Raw genomic sequence first — 25,184 nt, forward strand, 5'->3', positions numbered from 1 at the left:
GGGGAAGCTTTTGAATTTTTCAAAACTGAAGTTTTCAAATTCAAATTTCTCCGATTTTGGTGCAAAAAAAAAAATAAAAATCCCACTTTGACTCACTCCCTCCGGGTCCTGGATGCTCTGCCGGGTAGAAAAGCCAAAAAAACCCCAAACAAAGCCAAAAAAAACCCCCAAACAAAGCCAACACACACCCCCCCCCCCAATCCAAAGTCAAAAAAACCCAAACAAAGTCAAAAAAAACTCAAAGAAAGCCAAAAAACCTCCCCCAAAAAAACCAAAGCCAAAAAACCCCAAAGCCAAAAAACCCCAAAGCCAAACACCCCCCCCAAAAACCCCAAACAAAGCCAAAAAAACCCAAACAAAACCAAAAAACCCCCCAAAAAACCCCAAACAAAGCCAAAAAACCCCAAACAAAACCAAAAAACCCCAAACAAAACCAAACCCCCGCCCAAAAACCCAAACAAAGCCAAAAAAGCCCCCCAAAAACCCCCAAAAAACCCCAAAAAAACCCAAAGCCAAAAAACCCCCCAAAAAACCCAAACAAAGCGAAAAAAACCGAAAGCCAAAAAAAACCCCCCAAAAGCCAAATAAACCCAAACAAAACAAAAAAAACCCAAAGCCAAAAAAACCCCAAAGCCAAAGAAACCCCCCAAAAAGCCAAACAAAACAACCCCCCCCCCAAAAAACCCAAACAAAGTGAAAAAAACCCAAACAAAGCCAAAAAAACCCAAAGCCAAAAAAACCCAAAGCCAAAAAAACCCCAAACAAAACAAAAAAAAAACCCCAAACAAAACCTAAAAAACCCAAACAAAACCAAAAAAACCCTAACAAAAAACCCAAAGCCAAAAAAACCCCAAAGCCAAAAAAAAAGACCCCCAAAAAACCAAACGAAGCCAAAAAAACCCAAACAAAACAAAACAAAAACCCCCAAAACCCCAATCAAAGCCAAAAAAACCCCAAACAAAAGAAAAAAAACCAAACCAAACAAAAAAACCCCAAACAAAACAAAAAACCCCAAAGTCAAAAAACCCAAACAAAACCAAAAAAAACCCACAAAAAACCCAAACAAAGCCAAAAAAACCCAAACAAAACCAAAAAAAACCCCCAAAAAACCCAAAGCCAAAAAACCCCAAACAAAGTAAAAAAAAATCCCAAACAAAACAAAACAAAAAAAACCCCAAAACCCCTAAAAACCCAAACAAAACCAAAAAAGAACCCCAAAAACCCAAACAAAACCAAAAAAGAACCCCCAAAACCCCCAAAAAAACCCCAAAACTCAAAGCCAAAAAACCCCAAACAAAGCAAAAAAACCCCAAAGCCAGAAAAACCCAAAGCCAAAAAAAAAAACCCCCAGAAACCCAAACAAAGCCAAAAAAACCCAAACAAACAAAAAAAAAATCCAAAAACCCCAAAGCTAAAAACCCCCAAACAAAGTCAAAAAAATCCAAACAAAAAAAAAAACCCCAAAAACCCAAACAAGGTCAAAAAACCCCAAACAAAACAAAAAAAACACCCAAAAAACCCAAACAACCCCAAAAAAACCTCCAAAAAACCTCCAAAAAACCCAAACAAAACCCAAACCAAACCAAAAAACCCCCCCCAAAAACCCAAACAAGGTCAAAAAACCCCAAATGAAACAAAAAAAAACCCAAAAAACCCCCCAAAACCCAAACGAAGCCAAAAAAACCCAAACAAAGCCAAAAAAAAAAAAAACCAAAAACCCAAACAAACCCAAAAAAACCTCCAAAAAACCCAAACGAAACCCAAACAAAACAAAAAAAACCTCCAAAAAACCCAAACAAAACCCAAACAAAATCAAAAAAAACCCCCAAAAACCCCAAACGAAGCCAAAAAAACCCCAAACAGAATCACAGAATCGTAGTGGTTGGAAGGGACCTTTGAGATCATCGAGTCCAACCACATTAAAAAACAAACAAACAAACAAACAAACAAAACCAAAAAAAAACCCCAGCACCCACCAACTAAACCCCACACCCACAACCTGACACACAACACCCCACCACAACCCAACCATCTCGGGCACTAGAACATGCCCTGAAGTGCCACGTCTACGTGTTCCTTAAATCCCTCCAGGGATGGCGACTCCACCACCTCCCTGGGCAGGCTGTTCCAGCGCCCGACCACCCTCTCAGGAAAGCCATTCTTCCCGATATCCAATCTAAACCTCCCCTGCCCCAACTTCAGACCATTTCCTCTGCTCCTGTCGTTATTCCCTTGGGAGAAGAGGCCAACCCCCACCTCTCTACACCCTCCTTTCAGGTAGTTGTAGAGGGCAATGAGGTCCCCCCTCAGGCTCCTCTTCTCCAAACTAAACATGCCCAGTTCCCTCAGCCTCTCCTCATATGACTTGTTCTCCAGACCCCTCACCAGCTTGGTGGCTCTCCTCTGGACACGCTCCAGCAGCTCCATGTCCTTCCTGGAGTGAGGGGCCCAGAACTGAACACAGCCCTCGAGGTGAGGCCTCACCAGTGCCCAGTACAGAGACACCATCACTGCCCTGCTCCTGCTGGCCACGCTGTTCCTGATACAGGCCAGGATGCCGTTGGCCTTCTTGGCCACCTGGGCACACTGCTGGCTCATGTTCAGCCGGCTGTCCACCAACACCCCCAGGTCCTTTTCTGCTGGGCAGCTTTCCAGCCACTCTTCCCCAAGCCTGTAGCGTTGCCTGGGGTTATTGTGACCGAAATGCAGGACCCGGCACTTGGCCTTATTGAACCTCATCCCACTGGCCTTGGCCCATTGATCCAACCTGTCCAGGTCCCTCTGTAGAGCCTGCCGACCCTCAAGCAGATCAACACTCCTACCTAGTTTGGTGTCATCTGCAAACTTACTGAGGGTGTACTCAATCCCCTTATCCAGATCCTCAATAAAGATATTAAACAAGACTGGCCCCAAGACTGAGCCCTGAGGGTCACCACTGGTGACCGGCCACCAACCGGATTTTGCTCCATCACAACTCTCTGGGCACGGCCATCCAGCCAGTTTTTTACCCAGCGAAGAGTACACTTGTCTATGCCATGATTCTCCAGTTTCTCCAGGAGAATGCCATGAGGGACGGTGTCAAAGGCCTTACCAAAGTCCAGGTAGACAACATCCACAGCCTTCCCCGCATCAAGAAAGCGGGTCACATGGTCATAGAAAGAGATCAAGTTGGTTAAGCAGGACCTCCCTTTCATAAACCCATGCTGGCTGGCCCTGATCCCTCGGCTGCCCTGCACTTGCCGTGAGAGCTCACTCAGGATGATCCTCTCCAGGATCTTTCCCGGTACCGAGGTCAGACTGACAGGTCTATAGTTTCCCGGATCCTCCTTCCGGCCCTTCTTGTAGATGGGCGTCACATTGGCCACCCTCCAGTCATCTGGTACCTCTCCTGTTGACCAGGATTGTTGATAGATGATGGAGAGAGGCTTGGTGAGCTCTCCCGCCAGCTCCCTGAGAACCTTTGGGTGAATCCCATCCGGCCCCGTGGACTTATGCGTGTCCAGGTGCATAAGCAAATCATTAACTGCTTCCTCCTGGATTACAAAACCAAACCAAACCAAAAACAAAACCAAGAAACAAAACAAAACCAAAACAAAACAAAACCCCAAAGCCAAAAAAACCCCAACAAAACAAAAAAGAAAACCCAAAAAACCCAAACAAAACCAAAAAAACCCAAACAAAACCAAAAAAAACCCCCCAAAAACCTCAAACTAAGCTAAAAAACCCAAACAAAACCAAAAAAACCTCCAAAAAAACTCCAAAAAACCCAAACAAAACCCAAACGAAACCAAAAAGACCTCCAAAAAACCCAAATAAAACCAAAAAAACCCAAAATACCCTCAAAAAACCCCAAAAAACCCAAACCAAAGCCAAAAAAAACCAAAAAAACCCAAACAAAGCTAAAAAAAACCCCCAAAACCCCAACCAAAGCAAAAAAAAAAACAAAAACCCAAACAAAGCCAAAAAAGCCTCCAAAAACCTCCAAAAAACCCAAACGAAACCCAAACGAAACCCCAAAAAAACCCCAAAACCCTCAAAAAACCCAAACAAAACCCAACCCAAACCCAAAAAACCTCAAAAAACCCTCAAAAAACCCAAACAAAACCCAAACGAAACCCAAAAAGAACCCAAAAAAAACGCAAAAAACCCCAACAGAACCCAACCCGAACCCAAAAAACCCCAAAAAAACCTCAAAAAACCCAAACGAAACCCAACCTAAACCCAAAAAACCTCAAAAAACCCTCAAAAAACCCAAACGAAACCCAAACCAAACCCAAAAAAATGCAAAAAACCCTCAAAAAACCCAAACGAAACCCAACCCAAACCCAAAAAACCCCCAAAAAACCCTCAAAAAACCCCAACAGAACCCAACCCAAACCCAAAAAAATGCAAAAAACCCTCAAAAAACCCCAACAAAACCCAACCCAAACCCAAAAAAACCCCCAAAAACCCTCAAAAAACCCCAACAAAACCCAACCCAAACCCAAAGAACCTCAAAAAACCCTCAAAAAACCCAAACAAAACCCAACCCGAACCCAAAAACCCCCCAAAAACCCTCAAAAAACCCCAACAAAACCCATCCCGAACCCCCAAAAACCCAAGCAGCCCCTTTTTTTCCCTTAACGTGTGCCGGCTTTCTCTCCGTTTCCCGCAGAAGGATTGTAAGTAGGATAGACGAAGACAGAGACGGGTTGGTAACGGTGGAGGAGCTGAGGAACTGGATTAAGTTTGCCCAAAAGCGCTGGATTTACGAGGATGTAGAGCGGCAGTGGAAAGGGCACGACCTCAATGAGGACGGCCTCATTTCTTGGGAGGAATATAAAAATGCCACCTACGGCTACGTTTTAGGTAGGTCTCGCCGCGGGGGTGACCGACCACCCCCCCCTTCCGCCGCCGGCGCTTGAAAAATGTGCCGTTTTGTGTTTTTGTAGAGCGATCGTAGGTAAGATAGACACGGATAAGGATGGGTTTGTGACGGAGGGGGAGCTGAGAGCCTGGATTAAGAAGGCCCAGAAGAAGTACGTGTATGAGAGTGTGGAGCGGCAGTGGCAGGAGTTTGACCTGAACCGAGATGGATTTGTCTCCTGGGATGAGTACAGGAACGTGACCTATGGCACTTACCTCGGTAAGGGGGCGAGGGCGGCCCCCCCCCCCCGCAGGGCAGAAAGTGCCAGCCCCAGGGGGAGGCGAGGTGTGCGTGGGGGTGTGCGTGGGGGGGTGTGTGTGTGCGGGGGTGTGTGTGCGCGGGGGTGTGGGGGGGTCTTAGTTAAAAACTTACCCCCCCCCCCCCCCCCTCCTCCTCCTCCTCCTTTAGCTTGGACTGTGGTGGGGTGTGGGGGGGGGGGGAACCCCATACAAAAGGGGGAGGGAAAAAACAAAAGGGAGGAAAAAAAAAAATAAAAAAAGGGGGGGAAAAATCAAAAAGGGGGGAAAAAATCAAAAAGGGGGGAAAAAACCAAAAAAGGGGAAAAAAAATCAAAAAAAGGGAAAGAATAAAAAAGGGAAAAAATCAAAAAAGGGGAAAGAATAAAAAAGGAGGAAAAAATCAAAAAAGGGGAAAAAATAAAAAAGGGAAAAAAAATCAAAAAAGGGGAAAGAATAAAAAAGGGGGAAAAATCAAAAAAGGGGAAAGAATAAAAAAGGGGGAAAAATCAAAAAAGGGGAAAGAATAAAAAAGGGGGAAAAATCAAAAAAGGGGAAAGAATAAAAAAAGGGGGGAGGAAGGGAGAAAAAACCCAAAAAAATCAAAAAAGGGGGAAAAAATCAAAAAAGGGGGAAAAAATCAAGGGGAAAAACAAAAAAGAGGGAAAAAAAAGGGAAAAAACCAAAAAGGGGGAAAAAAACCAAAAAAGGGGAAAAAAGAAAGGGTGGCCAAAACCACTGAAAACGGGAAAAAAAACCCCAAAAAGGGGGGAAGAGCCCAACAAAAAAGGGGAAAAAAACCCAAAAAGGGGGGAAAAACAAAAAAGGGAAAAAAACAAAAGAAAAAGGGGGGAAAAAAACCCAAAGAAGAGGAAAAAACAAACCAAGAAAGGGGGTAAAAAAACCCCAAGACGAGGGGGAAAAAAACACCAAAAAAGGAGAAAAAAACACCAAAAAGGGAAAAAAAACCCAAACAAAAAAGTGGAAAAAAAAAACCAAAAAAGGGGAAAAAAAAAAACCTCAAGAAGGGGGGGGGGGGAACCCAAAAATGGGGAAAAAAATAACCCAAAAAGGGGAAAAAAACCCCCGAGGAAGGGGGGAAAAAACCACCAGAAAAGGGGAAAAAAAAAGGGGGAAGAAAAACCAAAATAGGGAAAACTGCACTAAAATAGGGGAAAAACCACCCAAAAAGGGGGAAAAAACCACCCAAAAAGGGGGGGAAAAAACCCAAGGAAATTAAAAACAACTAAAAAGGGGGGGGGGGAATGAAAAAGGGAAAAAAAAAAACAAAAAGGGGAAAAACATCCCCAAAAAGGGGAAAAACACCCCCAAAAAGGGGAAAAAACCTGCAAGAAATGGGAAAAAACACCCCCAAAAAGGGGGAAAAAAATGCAAGAAAGGGGAAAAAAAGCCACCAAAAAAGGGAGAAAAACTACCAAGAAGGGAAAAAACACCAAAAAAAAAACCAACCAAAAAAGGGGGGAAAATCAAAAAAGGGAAAAAAACCCAAAAAGGGAAAAAAACCCAAAAAGGGAAAAAAACCCAAAAAGGGAAAAAAAAACCACCAAAAAATGGGAAAAAAACTACCAAAAAAAGGGGAAAAACCCATCAAAAGAGGGGAAAAACCCACACAAAAGGGAAAAAATCCACCAAAAAAAGGGGAAAAATCCACCAAAAAAGGGGAAAAATCCACCAAAAAAGGGGGAAATAAACCCCCCAAAAGGGGAACCCCCCCAAAAAAAAGGGAAAAAAAAACCCCAAAAGGGACCACCCCCCCCACCCCCACCCCCCGCAAAGTTGAAGTTTTCCGGGGAGGAGCGGCTTGGGAATTCTGCTTTCCGGATGCGCTCCGTAAGCTCGATCCCGACCCTTAACGGGATCAAAGCCCCGGGGGGGGGGGTGGGTGGGACGGGGGGGGGGCTGTGTGTGTGTGTGTGTGTGTGTGCGTGTGTTGGTTTTTTGATCTTTTTACCTTCTCATTTTGAGATTTTTTCCCCGATTTGGGCTTTTTTTTGGGGACACCCCCCCCCCTCTTTCCATCCCCCCCCCCGACCCCGAGGAGGAAGAAGAAAGCCCTTGTGGTGGGGGTTAAGGTGTTGGGAAAAAATTCCTTTGAGGCTTTCTTCCCGCCTCCCGGAACGCTGACACGGATAGAAGGAGGAGGAGGAGGAGGATGAGGAGCTCCGGCTCCCAAGCCGTGAAATAAAAAATGGTTTAATTTATTAAATATTTCCAAAAATAGGCAAAATCCTCGCGCCCCGCCGCCAGGGATGGAGGCTCCGGCCTCTCCCCTCTTCGCCTCATCCCGCTTCCCTCCCCGGCTTCTTCGGGAAGCTGGAAGCCCTTGAGGGGGGGGGGGTTGGGGGGTGGAATCATCCCCCCAAAACCTCGTTAAGTCTCGCTGAGTTTCCCCCCTTAATGACTTAATTAGCGAGATCCACTCGTTAATTAGGGAGAGCCCCTTCAAATCCCGCCTCTGGGGGGGGGGGAAAAAAGAGGTTCCAGGAAGGGTGGGGGGTTTTTTTTTTTTTGGGATTTATCACCTGGGGGTGTCGAATCGTTGAAAAAACCACCTTAATGAGTTAAAAAACCACCTTAATGAGAAAAAAACCTTAATGAGAGAACATTTTCAAGCCTAATTTGGAGGGGGGGGGGGGGGGGCATAAAGATCTCTTCTCTCCCTGCTCCTCCTCCTTTTATCCTTAGGGAATATCCCACCCTCCTTTCCCCCCCCCCCCCCCAAAAATTTTCCTTCTCCCCTTCCACCCGGCTTTTCCCTCCCTTCTCCAGGCGCTGGAAAAGCCTCTGGAATTGTGTGTCCCCCCCCACTTTCCCCCCCCGCCACCACCATCCAGGGAGAGGTTTTGACGCGGGGCCAAGGAGCCGGATGATCCCTTGGAGGGGGTGAAGAACATCCCTCCCTTTCCCGGCGCGTGGAAGCTCCGGGCACCGCCCTCCACTCAATATTTAAAACGATGTTCATTTTTTTTTTGGCCTCAAAATTCTGGATTTGGTTGTTTCTGGGTTTTTTTTGTTTTTTTCTTGGTTTTTTTTTTAAAAAAAAAAAAAAAAAAGGGGCCGGAGGCTTCTTTTCCCAAATCCTGCGGAATATTAAAGAGAAATAAGAATTTTAAGTCATAAAGAGAATATTCGAGTTAAAAAAAAAAAAAAAAAAAGTGATACATAAGCACGAGCTCCACCTTAAAACAAAATTCCCTCTGAAACGACCTTAAAAATTAGAATTTAATTATAATAATAATATTTTTGTTGTTGTTGTTCGTGGCGTTCCGGGCCGGTCACGAACCCGGAAAACGCTCGTTTTTCTGCTGGCATCGGGTTAAAAAAGTTGAATGTGGGGTTTTCCGCTCCCCCCCCTCCCAGCCCCGGCTCCTGAGCTCTGTCCCCTCAATCCCTCCCAGGTGGTTTTTTTGGGTGGGTTTCAGCCTTTTTTCTTTTTTTTTTTTTTTTTTTTTTTAACTGACTTGATTAAAGCTCATTAAAGCTGCCTGGGTTTAATTGGCGGAATCACCTCCATTAAAATAAATTGCTTTTTAACTCTGGGGCTCTTCCCGCCGGGGGGGGGGATGGACACACACACGATCCGGAGGCTTTTGTAGGTGAAATTTGGGGGTAAAATAGAACATTTTGGCTTTAATTGTCTCTCCTAGAGGTGACTTAAATTAAAACCTCTTCGTTAATCCAAACCTTTTCGTTAATCCTCCGCCTTTTGTCCTGGATGTAAACAGAGAAGGGGGGGGGGAGGGAAGGAGCCTTTTTTTAGCCGGAGCTAAGGCTCTGGCTGAATTTAACCCCGTAGGGATTCGCCCTCGGCCTCCCTCTCTCCCTCCCTCCATCCATGGTTTTTTCTCTCTCGGGTGACGGACAAAGCCACCGTCGCCGTCCCCGGAGCTGTATCGAGGCGGGGGGGGCCCCACGTGTGCCCAGATATTCCCACCGCGGCGGGCGCTGTGTGTGTGGGGGGGGATGATGTCGCGTTGGCTTTTGAAGCCGTCCCCGGCAGCGGGGAGCGATATCCCCTTTCACATTCTCCTCCCGAAATAGCTTGGGCTGAGCCACCGGCCAAAAAAAAAAAACCAACACCACCCCTCCCGCCTGCTCCTCGTCTCCTGGGGATGTCTTCCCCGGGAATGGGGGTGTCCCACGGCTGCTGGCAGCTCCTCCTCCTCTTCCTCCTGGCAGAGGAGGTGCAGGAGAGACGCAGCGGCCGCCGATGTCTAAAATTTAGGCTGCTGTGGCAAAGCGTTTGGAGGTCGAGGTCAGATTGAGGAGGTCGAGGTTATGTTGAGGTTGCGTTGGGTTGAGGAGGTCAAAGTTGGGTTGAGGAGGTCGAGGTCAAGGTTGTGTTGAGGAGGTTGTGTTGGGTTGAGGAGGTTGTGTTGGGTTGAGGAGACTGAGGTTGTGTTGAGGTTGCCTTGGGTTGAAGAGGTTGAGGAGGTCGAGGTTGGTTTGTTGAGGCAGTCGAGGTGTTGAGGAGGTTGAGGTTCGTGTTGAGGTCAAGGTTGGGTTGAGGAGGTCAAGGTTGGGTTGAGGAGGTCAAGGTTGGGGTTGGGTTGAGGAGGTTGGGTGGAAGGAGCTCGAGGTTGGGTTGTTGCGGAGGTTGAGGTTGTGTCGAGGTTGTGTTGAGGTTGTGTTGTGTTGAGGAGGTCGAGGTGTCAAGGTTGCGTTGGGTTGAGGAGGTCAAGGTTGGATTGAGGAGGTCGAGGTTGGGGTTGTGTTGAGGTATTGGGTTGAGGAGGTCGAGGTGGGGCTGTTGAGGAGGTCGAGGTTGAGGAGGTCAGGGTTAGGTTGTTGAGGAGGTCAGGGTTGGGTTGAGTTGAAGGGATCGAGGTTGTGTTGAGGAGGTCGAGGTTATGTTGAGGTTGAGGTTGGGTTGAGGAGGTCGAGGTTGGGGTTGCATTGAGGAGATCGAGGTTGGGGTTGCATTGAGGAGATCGAGGTTGGGGTTGCATTGAGGAGGTCGAGGTTGGGTGGAGGAAGTCAAGTTTGGGTTGAGGAGGTTGTGTTGGGTTGGGGAGGTCAAGGTTGGGTGGAGGAGGTTGAGGTTGGGTTGAGGAGGTTGGGTGGGATTGAGGAGGTTGAGGTTGGGTTGTGCTGAGATTGAGGTTGGGTTGTGGAGGTTGATGTTGGGTCGTGGAGGCTGAGACTGAGGTTGGGTTGGGTTGTAGAGGTTGACATTGGGTGGTTGAGGTTGAGGTTGGGTTGAAGAGGTTGAGGTTGGGTTGAGGAGATTGAGGTTGGGTTGAGGAGGTTGGGTTGAGGAGGTTGAGGTTGGGTTGGGTTGAGGAGGTTGAGGTTGGGTTGAGGAGGTTGGGTTGAGATTGGGTTGGGTTGGGTTGAGGAGGTTGAGGTTGGGTTGAGGAGGTTGAGGTTGGGTTGGGTTGAGGAGGTTGGGTTGAGAAGATTGAGGTTGGGTTGTTGAGCTTGATGTTGGGTTGAGATTGACCTTGGGTTGCTGATGACCGTGGGACATGTCCACCTTGCCCGAGCTGATGTGGGGTGGCTCCCTCTTCTCTTCTCCTGCCCAGATGACCCAGACCCTGATGATGGATTTAATTATAAACAAATGATGGTGCGAGATGAACGTCGCTTCAAGATGGCCGACAAGGATGGAGACTTGACGGCCACCAAGGAAGAGTTCACCGCTTTTCTCCACCCTGAAGAATACGATTACATGAAGGACATCGTCGTGCAGGTGGGTCCTGCTGGGAGGCTGGTGGCCTCCCACCGAACGTGGTCTTCATGGCCAAGAAATGGGTGGAGAAGGTTGGAAATCCAGATGGACCATCCCTGGGGGAGACCTTCCTGAGCCTCTCCACCAGAAAGGGGACGTCCTCCAGCAGATCAGGTGGCTCAGGGTGGAGGAGATGGGCCGTGAAGCACCAAAACGTGGCTTTATGGGGTTTTTTTTTTAGGGTGGAGGTGACATCTGGGTGCTCCTGGGCTGGGAAAGGTGTCCCCATGGGGGACGTGGCTCCAAACTTGGCCAACTGTTGTCTTCTCCTTGCAGGAGACCATGGAGGACATCGACAAGAATGGGGATGGCTTCATTGACCTGGAGGAGTACATAGGTGAGATGCCAACTCTTGTCTCTGCCACCATGTCCTCTCCGTGTCCCCTGGAATGTCCTTTCCCTTCCCTCCCCCTCCTAGAGTTCCGTTATTTCCCATAAATTCCTGACTTTAGACCTTCCCCACGGATTCCTGGGATAAATCCCGAAGCGGTGACGGGGGTTGGGGTGGGAACATCTGCTGGACACCCCGGGATTGTCCCCTCTTGGACACGGGGACACAGAGAAGCTGCCCTTATCCCACATGGAATGTTTTGGGAAGACTCCAAAATGCATCTCCATCCTTCTCCCCACTGATTTTTGGTGTGGATTTAGGGAATTAAATTCTCCAAGATGGAAAAAAAGGGGGAGATGGGGTCAAAAATCATGGAATAGGAGGTGGGATGGGACCTTGAGGATCATCACGGTCCAACCTTTGGAAGTTCTGGTCTGGGAAGATGATCTTGGGGTTCCTGGGTGCTCCTGTGGGATGGAGGAACCTCGGGAATGATCCGTGGTCCGGAAAAAGGGGAGGTGGGTCTAAAATCATGGAATAGAAGGTGGGATGGGACCTTGAGGATCATCTGGTCCAACCTTTTGGAAGTTCTGGCCTGGGAAGATGATCTCGGGGTTCCTGGGTGGTCCTGTGGGATGGAGGAACTTCGGGAATGATCCGTGGTCCGGAAAAGGGGGAGATGGGTCTAAAATCATGGAATATGTGGTGGGATGGGACCTTGAGGATCCAAGGCTCATCCCACGTCTCCGTCCGTCCTCCCCAGGTGACATGTACAGCCACGACGGTGACGTGGACGAACCCGAGTGGGTCAAAACGGAACGGGAACAATTTGTGGAATTTCGGGATAAAAACCGCGACGGGAAAATGGACAAAGAAGAAACCAAGGATTGGATCCTCCCTTCGGATTACGACCACGCCGAGGCCGAGGCCCGACACCTCGTCTACGAGTCCGACCAGAACAAGGTCTTCGTTAAACGCTAATTAATTCCCGTCTTGGGGAGCGGGGGCGGCGGGGGGGGCGGGGGAGGGGGAAGGGGGGGTTTGAAGGAGAAAACGGGATGAAATAACGGGAATTTGGGTCTGCCGACAGGACGGGAAGTTGAGCCGGGAGGAGATCGTGGAGAAGTACGACCTGTTCGTGGGCAGCCAGGCCACGGACTTCGGGGAGGCCCTGGTGCGACACGACGAGTTTTGAGCCAAAACCCTCCCCCCTCCCCCTTCTTCTCCCCCCACCCCCCCCCTCCCATCCCCAAAAATCGGCGCAAATAATTTATTTTTTAACAATTTTTTTGGGATTACGGTGAGAAAAATCGGGGGCGGTTGGGTTTTTTGTCATTTTTTTTTTTTCCACCCTCCCGAGACTGTTATTTCCAGCGAGGAAGTGAGACAACCGTAAAAAACAAATCGCCTTCCCGTCCGTTTTTTGGGGTTTTTTTTTCTTCTTTTTAGCGGTTTTCTTCTTTTTTACCCCCAAAAAAGATGGGGGCGGGTTGGCTTCACCCTTCCCCCCCCCCCTTCCTTCCGACACCGCCCGGGGGTGGATTTGTTTTTTTGTTTTGTTTTGTTTTTTTTTTAGTTATTTGATGGTTTTTAACCGTTTCTGGTGATTTTTTTTTTTTTATATATATTTGTTTCCGGTCGCCCGCCCCACCGCGGATCCGAAGGAGCCCTCCCCCTCCTCCCCCCCCCCCATTTTTATTTTTTATTTTTTTTTTTTTCCTTAATTTCGCTCGGAAAATTCTCCAAAATTTCTAAAAATCAAATTTTTAAACAAACAAACAAACAAATGCCCCAAAACCCGGAAAAATAACCCCAGAGGTGACTTTTGCCTGGTTCGACCCCCCCCTCCCCCCCCCAGCCCTAATTAACAACCTCCCCCCCCCCCTTCGTTAATTGATCCGGAGCCGCCCCACCAACCTCCCCCTCCCCCCAAAAACGCTGCTTTGGCGTTTGCCCGAAAGTGCCTTTTTTTCACCCAAAAACGGCTGCGGGGGAGGGGGGGGGGGGGAGGGGGAAGGGGAAGCCCCCGCCCGCCCCTCCCCCACCTCCTGGGAAATTCCTCTTTTGTTGATTAATTATGAAGGCTAATTTGGGGGGAGGGGGGGGGAGGGAATTTTGGGGCGGGAACCTTCGCCCAACACTCGACGTCATCCCAAAAAAATCCCAAATTTGGGGGGTTTTCCCCCAAAATCGCCCCCCCCCCCCCCCCGCCACCATCCCAAGGACTGGGCCCAGTATCGGCTCCTCTCGAATTTTGGGGTAAATCCACCTGGAATCGGCTCATCCCGCAACGGAGCCGGAGCTGGATTTGGTGGATGGGAATGTTGGGAGTAGTGGGAATGCTCCCCAGTGCTGGGAATACTGGGAATGCTCCCCAGCGCTGGGAATACTGGGAATAGCGGGAACGCTCCCCAAGGCCCGGAATACTGGGAATCCTGGGAATGCTCCAGAATGCTGAATACTGGGAACACCCCCCAAGGCTTGGAATACTGGGAATACCAGGAACGCTTCCCAAGGCCAGGAATACTGGGAATGCTTCCCAAGGCCTGGGATTACTGGGAATGCTCCAGAACATCGAAAGCTGGGAAAGCTCACCAAGGCTGGGAATACTGGGAATGCTCCCCAACACCGGGAATACTGGGAATACCAGGAATGCTTCAGAACATCGAATGCTGGGAACGCTCCCCAAGGCTGGGAATACTGGGAATACCGGGAATGATCCAGAACGTTGGACGCTGGGAAAGCTCCCCAAGGCTGGGAATACTGGGAATGCTTCCCAAGGCTGGGAATACCGGGAATGCTTCAGAACATCGAATACTGGGAACGCTCCCCAAGGCTGGGAATACTGGGAATACCGGGAATGATCCAGAATATCAGATGCTGGGAAAGCTCCCCAAGGCTGGGAATACTGGGAATGCTCCCCAACACCGGGAATACTGGGAATATTGGGAATGCTTCAGAACATCGAATACTGGGAACGCTCCCCAAGGCTGGGAATACTGGGAATACCGGGAACGATCCCCACCACTGGGAAAGCTTCAGAACTCCAGGAATGCTCCGGAACACTGGGAATGCTCCCCAGTGCTGGTAATACCGGGAATACTGGGAACGCTCCCCAAGGCCGGGAAGACCAGGAATGTTGCAGAGAGCTGGGAATGCTCCCCAATGCTGGGAACACTGGGAATGCTCCAGAACACTAGGAATGCTCCAGAATGCTGGGAACACCGGGAAGGCTCCCCAACACCGGGACTACTGGGAATGCCCCCCAGTGCTGGGAACACAATGAATATCGGGAACGCTCTCCAGTGCCAGGAATACTGGGAATGCTCCAGAATGCTGGGAATACTCCCCAGTACTGGGAATACCGGGAATGGTCCCGAACACTGGGAATACTGGGAATGCTCCCCAGTGCTGGGAACACTGGGAACAGCGGGAATGTTCCCCAACACCAGGAACACCGGGAATGCCCCCCGACACCAGGAATGCCAGGAATGCTCTGGAATGCTGGGATTGCTCCCCAACACTGGGAATGCTCCCCAGTACTGGGAATACTGGGAACGCTCCCCAACACCAGGAACATCAGGAATGCTCCAGAATACTGGGATTGCTCCCCAGTACTGGGAACACTGGGAACCATTCCCAACGCTGGGAACACTGCGAAACGTTCCAGAACACCGGGAACACCGGAAATGCTCCCCAACACCAGGAACTCTGGGAACACCGGGAATGCTCCCCAAGGCCAGGAACGCCGGGAATGCTGGGATTGCTCCCCAGTACCGGGAATACTGGGAACGCTCCCCAACACCAGGAACACCGGGAATACTGGTAATGTTCCCCAACACCGGGAATGCTCCCCCCCTTCCTCCCGCCCCCCCCCCCCCTCCCCCATCCGGACTCCGAGCGAGCGGCTCCGCCTCGTTAACGACTTCAGACACTAATTAACCCTCCCCCCCCCTCCCCGGGGCTGGTTGGGGGCATCCGGAGGGTTCTGTGGGGTCAATAAACCTCTTTATGGTCACCCCATATTGCCCAATTGTGCCTGTTTTACACCCAAAAATAGGATCTGGACCCCCAGATGGGGGGCTCGGCCCCATAGGTGGGATCCAGCACCACCCCAGCCCCATGGATGGGAGCTCAACCCCACCTCAGCCCCATAGATGAGGGCTCAGCCCCACAGATGGGAGCTCAACCCCACCCCAGCCCCATAGATGAGGGCTCAGCCCCACAGATGGGAGCTCAACCCCACCCCAGCCCCATAGATGAGGGCTCAGCCCCACAGATGGGAGCTCAACCCCACCCCAGCCCCATAGATGAGGGCTCAGCCCCACAGATGGGAGCTCAACCCCACCTCAGCCCCATAGATGGAGGCTCAGCACCACCTCAGCCCCACAGATGGGAGCTCAACCCCACCCCAGCCCCATAGATGAGGGCTCAGCCCCACCTCAGCCCCACAGATGGGAGCTCAGCCCCACCTCAGCCCCATAGATGGGGGGCTCAGCACCACCCCAGCCCCACAGATGGGAGCTCAACCCCACCTCAGCCCCATAGATGGGGGCTCAGCCCCACGGATGGGAGCTCAGCCCCACCTCAGCCCCATAGATGGGGGCTCAGCCCCACAGATGGGAGCTCAGCCCCACCTCAGCCCCATAGATGGGGGCTCAGCCCCACAGATGGGAGCTCAACCCCACCTCAGCCCCATAGATGGGTGGCTCAGGACCACCCCAGCCCCATGGTTGGCATCCATCCTTGCCCCAGCCCCATAGATGGGAGTTTCAGCCCCACCTCAGCCCCATAGATGGGGGGCTCAGCCCCATGGATGGGGGCTCAACCCCACCCCAGCCCCATGGATGAGATCCAACCTTGCCCCAGCCCCACAGATGGGGGGGCTCAGCACCACCCCAGCCCCGTGGATGGAGAAGACGGCACCCCACCTCCTTGCCCCACCACCACTTGTGGGTCCCGAGCAGGACAAGGAAGCAAAGGGGATCCCGCGCTGGCCTCGCCGTGGGGCCGAGCCCCCCACAATGACACACACACACACACACACCCCCCGCCGTGGGGCCGCCGAGGGAGGCGCAGTGGGGCTGGGCGTTGCGTTGAGACCGCGGCAGTGGTTTATTGTCCCACCCGCGCCTACATCCTAGGCTGGCCGAGGGGGTGGCCCCGGACCCCCAGTGGGGTGGCCCCAGCCCCATAGCGGGGACACCCCGGGTTGGGGGGGAGGTGGTCCAGGGGGTGGTGGTGGGGGGGTGTCCGGTGGTGTCCTCAGCCGGGGCTGACCTGGCTGGAGGAGACGGAGGAGACCTCCGTCCTCTGGGCCGAGCTGGAGATGTCCGAGTCGTCCGTCATGGGCTTCCCGCAGACCGTCTCCATGATGCAGGCGCGGAACTGCGGGGACAAGGACGCGGCCACCTCAGCCCCGGGGTGTCCCCTCTGTCCCCAGCCCTGGGACTCTTCTCTCATGTCCATCCCTGCTGCCACCTTGACCCCATCTCCTCTCCCTGGGGACGTGGTAGCCCCAACCCTGGAGATGGTTCTTGGGCGTGCCCAGGTGTCCCCAAGTGTCCTCAGGGGTCCTGGTCCCTGGGTGTCCCCCATACCCCGTTGTCCCCCATCTCCAAGTGTCCCTGGTCCCCACTCCATGGTCATCCCTGGTTCCTGGACATGCCAAGGTGTCCCTGAGTGTCCCCTCATACCCCATTGTCCCCCATCTCCAGGTGTCCTCATCACCCAGGTGTCCTCAGGATGTCCCCATCGCCCAGCTATCCTAGGATGTCCTCATCACGTGGGTGTCCTCATCACCCAGGTGTCCTCAGGATGTCCCCATCGCCCAGCTATCCTAGGATGTCCTCATCACGTGGGTGTCCTCATCACCCAGGTGTCTTCAGGATGTCCCCATCGCCCAGGTGTCCCTGGATGTCCCCATCACCCTTATGTCCCCATGGCCCGGGTGTCCCTGGCGTCCCCGGGGGCACCTGTTTGTTCATGAAGCAGTAGATGATGGGGTTGTAGACGCAGGCGCTCTTGGAGAAGAAGGCAGGGATGGTGACCAGGCGCAGGTCCAGGCCGTGGTCCCGGTTGTTCACCATGTACATGGCCAGGGCCGCGTAGGGCACGTAGCAGAGGCAGAAGGAGCCCACCATCACCACCACCATGCGGGACACCTCCCGCTCCGCCTTCTGCGTCGTGGCCGACTCCTGCTGCTGCGCGGCCACCTGGGGGCCCACAGACGGGGGTCAGGGTCCGGCCCCGGCCCCCACCCAGGCCTCCTGTCCTCCTGTCTCTGTCCTTCTGCCCAAACAGCTCTTCTGACCTTCAACCCTCCATCCCTCCTTCCCTTCTGCCCCCCGTTTCTCCGTCTCTCCATCCCCCTCTCTCCATCTCTCCGATCCTCTATCTCTCCATCCTTCCTCCATCCCTCCTTCCCTCCGTCCCTCCATCTTTCCCTCTCTCCATCCTCCCTCCATCCCTCCATCCCTCCTCCCCTCCATTCCTCCAACCCTCCATCCCTCCTGCCCACCCTCCATCCCTCCATCTCCCCTCCCCTCCATCCCTCCATCTCCCCTCCCCTCCATCCCTCCATCTCCCCTCCCCTCCATCCCTCCTTCCCTCCCTCCCTCTGTCCCTTCATCTCTCCATCCCTCCATCTCTCTCTCCATCCCTCCTTTTACCCCTCCTTCCTCCTTCCCTCCATCTCTCCATCCCTTCAGCCATCCCTCCATCCTGCCCACCCTCCAGCCCTCCATCTCCCCTTCCTTCCATCCCTCCATCCCTCCATCTCCCCTCCATCCCTCCATCTCTCCATCCCTCCATTCTTCCATCCCTCTATCCCTCCATCTATCCATCCCTCCAACTCCTCTTCCCTTTATTCCTCCTTCCCTCCCTCCATCCCTCCTTTTCTCCCTCCATCCCTCTCTCCCTTCATTCCTTCATCTCTCCCTCACCCCTTCATCCCTCCCTCCTTCCCTTCATCCCTCCTTCCCTCTTTCCCCCTTCCCTCCATCTCTCTCCCCTCCATCCCTCCATCTCCCCCTCCATCCCTCCCTCCCTTCATCCCTCCCTCCATCCATCCATCTCCCCCTCCATCCCACTCTCCCTTCATCCATCCATCCATCCATCCATCCATCCATCCATCCATCTCCCCCTCCCTCCCTCCATCCCTCCATCCATCCATCTCCCCTCCATCCCTTCCTCCCTCCATCCATCCCTCCATCCATCCATCCATCCATCCATCTCCACTCCCTCCATCCCTCCATCCTTTCATCCATCCATCCATCCATCCATCCCTCCATCCATCTCCCCCTCCATCCCTCCCTCCATCTTTCCCTCCCTCCATTTGTCCCTCCATCCTTCCCTCCCTCCCTCCATCCCTCCCTCCATTCTTCCTTCCTTCCTTCCATCCCTCCATCCTTCCTTCCTTCCATCCATCCCTCCATCCATCCATCCCTCCCTCCCTCCATCCCTCCATCCCTCCATCCATCCCTCCCTCCATCCCTCCCTCCCTCCCTCCATCCCTACATCCATCTCCCCCTCCATCCCTCCCTCCATCTTTCCCTCCCTCCATTTGTCCCTCCATCCTTCCCTCCCTCCTTCCCTCCATCCCTCCCTCCATCCTTCCTTCCTTCCTTCCATCCATCCTTCCTTCCTTCCTTCCATCCATCCCTCCATCCATCCATCCCTCCCTCCCTCCCTCCATTCTTCCTTCCTTCCTTCCATCCCTCCATCCTTCCTTCCTTCCTTCCATCCCTCCATCCTTCCTTCCTTCCTTCCATCCCTCCATCCTTCCTTCCTTCCATCCATCCCTCCATCCATCCATCCCTCCCTCCCTCCCTCCATTCTTCCTTCCTTCCTTCCATCCCTCCATCCTTCCTTCCTTCCATCATTCCCTCCCTCCCTCCATCCTTCCCTCCATCCATCTCCCCCTCCATCCATCCCTCCCTCCATCCCTCCCTCCATCCCTCCCTCCCCTTGCCCATCTCCCCTCCCTCCCTCCCCCCACCCTTGCACACGCGTGTGCACGTCGCGCTGCCGGCGGGGACTCACGGCCCGCAGGGCGCTGAGCAGCTGGGAGTAGGAGAAGATGATGAGGGAGAGGGGCACGATGAAGCAGAAGATGAAGAGGAACCAGGTGTAGTACTCGCTCTTGTACTTGGTGCCCACCGTGTACCAGTCGGGGCCGCAGGAGCACTGCAGGCCCTCGGGCACGTACCTGTGGGGCAGGAGTGTTCACCGCCCGCCCCACCGCGTGTGCCACCTGTGGCACCCCGTGGCACCCCATGGCACCCCTGTGGCACCCCATGGCACCGCCAGCCTGCTCCACGCCCCGTGGCACCCCATGGCACCCTCATGGCACCCCATGGCACCCCTGTGGCACCCCTGTGGCACCCCTATGGCACCCCTGTGGCACCCCTGTGGCACCCCATGGCACTCCCATGGCACCTGTGGCACCCCTATGGCACCCCATGGCACCCCTATGGCACCTGTGGCACCCCCATGGCAACCTGTGGCACCCCTATGGCACCTGTGGCACCCCCATGGCAACCTGTGGCACCCCATGGCACTGCCATCCTGCTCCACACCCCATGGCACCCCATGGCACCCCTGTGGCACCCCTATGGCACCCCATGGCACCCCTATGGCACCCCTATGGCACCCCATGGCACCCCTATGGCACCCCTGTGGCACCCCATGGCACCGCCAGCCTGCTCCACGCCCCATGGCCCCCCATGGCACCCCTGTGGCACCCCTATGGCACCCTCATGGCACCCCTGTGGCACTCTTATGGTACCCCCATGGCACCCCATGGCACCCCCCATTGCACTGCCGGGCTGCTCCACGCCCCATGGCACCCCATGGCACCCCTATGGCACCCTCATGGCAACCTGTGGCACCCCTATGGCACCCCATGGCACCCCTATGGCACTGCCAGCCTGCTCCATGCCCCGTGGCACCCCATGGCATCCCATGGCACCCTCATGGCAACCTGTGTCACCCCTGTGGCACCCCATGGCACCCCATGGCACCCCTGTGGCACCCCTGTGACACCCCATGGCACTGCCAGCCTGCTCCACGCCCCGTGGCACCCCATGGCACCCCCATGGCACCCCATGGCACCCCTGTGGCACCCCTATGGCACCCCTGTGGCACCCCATGGCACCCCTATGGCACCTGTGGCACCCCACAGCACTGCCAGCCTGCTCCATGCCCCGTGGCACCCCATGGCACCCCCGTGGCACCCTCGTGGCACCCCCATGGCACCCCTGTGGCACTCTTATGGTACCCCATGGCACCCCTATGGCACCTGTGGCACCCCATGGCACCGCCAGCCTGCTCCACGCCCCGTGGCACCCCATGGCACCCCCATGGCACCCCTCATGGCAACCTGTGGCACCCCTATGGCACCCCATGGCACCCCTATGGCACCTGTGGCACCCCATGGCACTGCCAGCCTGCTCCACGCCCCGTGGCACCCCATGGCACACCCGTGGCACCCCTATGGCACCCCTGTGGCACCCTCATGGCAACCTGTGGCACCCCATGGCACCCCATGGCACCCCCGTGGCACCCCCGTGGCACCCCCCATGGCACCCTCATGGCAACCTGTGGCACCCCATGGCACCCCCATGGCACCCCTATGGCACCTGTGGCACCCCACGGCACTGCCATCCTGCTCCACACCCCATGGCACCCCATGGCACCCCTATGGCACCCCTATGGCACCCCATGGCACCCCCATGGCACCCTTGTGGCACCCCCATGGCACCCCTGTGGCACTCTTATGGTACCCCCATGTCACCCCCATGGCACCCCCCATTGCACTGCCGGGCTGCTCCACGCCCCATGGCACCCCCGTGGCACCCCCATGGCACCCCATGGCACCCCCATGGCATACTCATGGCAACCTGTGGCACCCTGTGTCATCCCTATGGCACCCCATGGCACCCCATGGCACTGCCAGCCTGCTCCACGCCCCATGGCACCCCATGGCACCCCCGTGGCACCCCATGGCACCCCTGTGGCACCCCTATGGTACCCCCATGGCACCCCCATGGCACTGCCGAGCTGCTCCACGCCCCATGGCACCCTCATGGCAACCTGTGGTACCCCTATGGCACCCCTGTGGCACCCCTGTGGCACCCTCATGGCACCCCTATGCCACCCCCGTGGCACCCCATGGCACCCCTATGGTACCCCCATGCCACCCCATGCCACCCCCATGGCACCCTGTGGCACCCCATGGTACTTCTGGGCGGCTCCACACCCCACGGCACCCCACAGCACCCCGTGGCACCCCCATGGCACCCCCATGTCACCCCGTGTCACTGCCAGCCTGCTCCACGCCCCGTGCCACCCCCATGGTGTCACCCCCATGTCAACTCATGGCACCCCCCCCCGGCACCCCCGACGTCACCCCGGTGGCTCAGCACCCTCCTGTCACCCCCCATAACCCCCACCCCTGGAGATGTCCACCCCGCCCCACACCTGCTCCAGCCGAAGAAGGGGGGGATGGCCACGCCGAGGCCGATGACCCAGGTGGCCGCCACCACCATCATGGCGTGCTTGGAGTTGAAGCGGAAGTTGCCGAAGGGTTTGCAGATGACGATGTAGCGCTCGAAAGCCAGGAAGGCCAAGGACCACCCTGTCACCAGCCCTGGGAGCCGGGGGGGGGGACACACACACACACCACCGGGACATCAACCCACCACGGCCCACCGACCCCCGTGGTCACCCCAGGCTGCGGTGGTCACCCCGACTTCTGCAGCCCCACCAAGCCACGGTGGTCACCTCAACTCCTACGGCCCCACCAGTCTGTGGTGGTCACCCCTACCGTGGTGGTCACCTCAACTCCTACAGCCCCACCAGTCTGTGGTGGTCACCCCTACCGTGGTGGTCACCTCAACTCCTAGAGCCCCACCAGACCACGGTGGTCACCCCTACCATGGTGGTCACCTCAACTCCTATGGCCCCACCAGTCCGTGGTGGTCACCCCTACCGTGGTGGTCACCTCAACTCCTAGAGCCCCACCAGACCACGGTGGTCACCCCTACCATGGTGGTCACCTCAACTCCTATGGCCCCACCAGTCCGTGGTGGTCACCCCTACCGTGGTGGTCACCTCAACTCCTAGAGCCCCACCAGACCACGGTGGTCACCCCTACCATGGTGGTCACCTCAACTCCTACAGCCCCACCAGTCTGTGGTGGTCACCCCTACCGTGGTGGTCACCTCAACTCCTAGAGCCCCACCAGACCACGGTGGTCACCCCTACCATGGTGGTCACCTCAACTCCTATGGCCCCACCAGTCCGTGGTGGTCACCCCTACTGTGGTGGTCACCTCAACTCCTACAGCCCCACCAGACCACGGTGGTCACCCCTACCGTGGTGGTCACCTCAACTCCTATGGCCCCACCAGTCCGTGGTGGTCACCCCTACCGTGGTGGTCATCTCCAACTCCTACAGCCTTACCAAATCTTGGTGGTCATCCCCAACTCCTACAGCCCCACCAGTCCATGGTGGTCACCGCAACTCCTACAGCTCCACCAAACCACCAATTGAGGTGGTCACCTCAATTCCTACAGCCCCACCAGTCCATCCATAGTGGTCAAGCCAACTCCTACAAGCCCATCAAACCATGATGGTCATCCCCAACTCCTACAACCTCACCAAACCATGGTGGTCACCCCTCTCTAAAGCCCCAGCACACCATGGTGGTCATCCCAACTCCTGCTAGCCCCACCAGACCATGGTGGTCACCCCAAACCCTACAGCCCCACCAGACCACAGTGGTCATCCCCAACTCCTACAGCCCCACCAGACCACGGTGGTCATCCCCAACTCCTACTAACCCCACAAAACCATGGTGATCACCCCAAACCCTACAGCCCCACCAGACCATGGTGGTCACCCCAAACCCTACAGCCCCACCAGACCACGGTGGTCATCTCCAACTCCTACAGCCCCACCAGACCATGGTGGTCACCCCAAACCCTACACCCCCACCAGACCACGGTGGTCATCCCCAACTCCTACTAGCCCTACCACACCGTGGTGGTCGCCCCCGTACCTACCTCCGGTGGCCCCCACGAAGCCCTCCAAGGCGCACATGTCCTTGCCGAAGATGAAGTAACCCTGGGAGCTGGAGACGAAGACGGTGAAGACGCTGAAGATGCAGGCGATGAAGCCGCTGAAGGAGATGTTGACCAGGATGTAGTTGAGGGGTTGCCTCAGCTTCTTGTACTTGACGGTGACCACCAGGACGATGGCGTTGAGGGGGGTCCCCACCAGGAAGACGAAGCCCATGAAGACGGTCTGCAGGTAGAAGGCCCACATGGGGGCGATGTGATATTGGGGGCCATCCCAGGGCCCCACCGAGGACTCGTTCTTGAAGAGGTAGAACTCCTCCTCGCCCGACATGGGGGGGGATGGGGGTGGGGGGGAAACCAAGGGTGGTGGTGGTGGTGGTGGTGGTGGTGGTCCCTCCCCCCCCCCGACACCCACCCCCTCTGATATACCCTGCCCCCAAAGCCGCTTAAAGGGCTGAGGGGGGGGATCAGGGCTTCATCCCCCGGCAAACTTGGGGATTAAGGGGGGGCTAAACCCGGCTCAGCCCCTAATCCCCCCCCCTAAGCCCCGCCGAGCCGATTGAGGGGCTCCCGGGGGATTTAAGGGGGGGGGGGGCAAGGGGTAAGACACCCCCCCCCCCCTCCTCCCTCCCTCCAGCCCGGGGTGGGGACACACAGGGCACCCCCAGTTTGGTCCTGCTGTGGGTGGGGTGTCCCCGGGGGTGTGGGGACAAGGAGGGAGGGGGGGTGCGGAGGTGGGGGGGGGGGTTTGGGGTTGGGGTGGGAGGCGGGGGGGGGGGTCCCCAGGGGAGTGTGACACCCCCCCCCCCCTCCTCCCCCAAGCACCCCAAGGTGCGCCCACAGCTCTAGTGGGAATTTGGGGGTCCCCCAGTGAGGTGTCCGTGTCCCCCCCCCGCCCCCCCCCCCCCGAGCACCCTGGGGGGCCCCCACAGCACCACGGGGGGGTTGGGGTGCCCAGGGGGTGTGGGGGGGGAGTCCCCAGTGGGGGGTGTGTCCCCCCCCCCCCATAAGCACCCTAAAGTGCCCCCCCAGCCCCAAGGGGGGGGCCGGGGTCTCCCAGAGAGGTCACCACCCCCCCAAGCACCCTAGAGTGCCCCCCCCCCGGCCCCATGGGGAAATCGGGGTGCCCCAATGAGGTGTCCCCCCCCCGAAGCACCCTGGGGTGTCCCCCCCCCCAGCCCCATGGGGTCACCCAGTGTCACCCACCATTTATGGCCCCCCCCTCTGTGCTGGGGCGGGGGGACACACAGGGGTCCAGCCCTGGGGGGGGGGACCCCCCCCGGCCGGACCCCCCCCATGAGACAGGGGGAGCCTGGGCTGCCCGGGGGGGCGGGGGGGGGCAGTGCTGGGGGGCACCTCGGGGCGGGGGGGGGGCTTGTTGGGGGAGGCAGCGCTTTGGGGGGGCGGTTCTGGGGGGTGCGCTGCCGGGGGGTGCACGGCGGGGGGGGGGGTGTGTGTGTGTATGGTTGGGGGGGGGTGCATTGCTGGGGGGGGCCATGGGGGGGGCCACACACGTTTTGGGGGGGTTGCACTGCGGGGGGGGGGTGTGTGTATGGTTGCGGGGGGGTGCGTGCCCTTTCGGGGGGTTACACTTTGGGGGGGGGCACTTTCTGGGGGGGGTGTCTCTTTGGGTGGTGGGGGGGGGGACTGCAAAGGGGTGCGCTGCCAGGGGGGTGCCTTGCTGAGGAGGGGGGGGCACTTTCTAGGGGGGTTCACTTACGGGGGGGGGTGTGTGTCCATTACGGGGGGGGGGGGGGGCCTGCACTGTCGAGGGGGGGGGGGGTCGCATAGTTGGGGGTCCATTGTGGGGGGGGCTGCCCTTTCGGGGGGGGTGCACGGGGGGGGGGGTGGGTGTCCGTTATAGGGAGGGTCTACC

At 55.6% G+C, this 25,184-nt stretch overlaps 2 protein-coding genes across 3 annotated transcripts in view; one reads left to right on the top strand and one right to left on the bottom strand.

Moving 5' to 3' along the window:
- CALU (calumenin) overlaps window positions 1–12,420 on the top strand; it is a 14,602-nt gene extending 2,182 nt beyond the window's left edge. The window contains exons 2-6 of one of the 2 annotated variants that reach the window (XM_074167922.1): window positions 4,655–4,848; window positions 10,689–10,855; window positions 11,171–11,231; window positions 11,989–12,188; window positions 12,316–12,420. In XM_074167922.1, the coding sequence (XP_074024023.1) occupies window positions 4,655–4,848; window positions 10,689–10,855; window positions 11,171–11,231; window positions 11,989–12,188; window positions 12,316–12,420 (727 nt within the window). Of the gene's footprint in view, window positions 1–4,654; window positions 4,849–4,931; window positions 5,126–10,688; window positions 10,856–11,170; window positions 11,232–11,988; window positions 12,189–12,315 lie in introns of both variants that reach the window. The other variant, XM_074167923.1, reaches the window with a different exon arrangement.
- A 4,070-nt stretch (window positions 12,421–16,490) lies between these two features.
- On the bottom strand, window positions 16,491–23,639 carry OPN1SW (opsin 1, short wave sensitive). Its single transcript, XM_074168630.1, has 5 exons — window positions 23,294–23,639; window positions 21,708–21,876; window positions 19,269–19,434; window positions 17,201–17,440; window positions 16,491–16,613 (listed from the first exon to the last, which is right to left on the bottom strand). The coding sequence occupies exons 1-5, from the start codon at window positions 23,637–23,639 to the stop codon at window positions 16,491–16,493; spliced, it is 1,044 nt and encodes a 347-aa protein (XP_074024731.1).
- Between the last annotated feature and the right edge of the window lie 1,545 nt (window positions 23,640–25,184).

This window comes from Numenius arquata, chromosome 2 (genome assembly GCF_964106895.1).
Source record: "Numenius arquata chromosome 2, bNumArq3.hap1.1, whole genome shotgun sequence".
Lineage (NCBI taxonomy): Eukaryota > Metazoa > Chordata > Aves > Charadriiformes > Scolopacidae > Numenius > Numenius arquata.

Bases quoted from the DNA above. Each gene is read 5' to 3' on its own strand.
- OPN1SW (XM_074168630.1), bottom strand. From the start codon at position 23,639: ATGTCGGGCGAGGAGGAGTTCTACCTCTTCAAGAACGAGTCCTCGGTG. The intron at 21,877-23,293 runs GTAGGTACGGGG...CCCGGCTCCCAG, and splicing joins CTTCGTGGGGGCCACCGGAG to GGCTGGTGACAGGGTGGTCC. The intron at 17,441-19,268 runs GTGAGTCCCCGC...GTGGGCCCCCAG, and splicing joins TGCTCAGCGCCCTGCGGGCC to GTGGCCGCGCAGCAGCAGGA.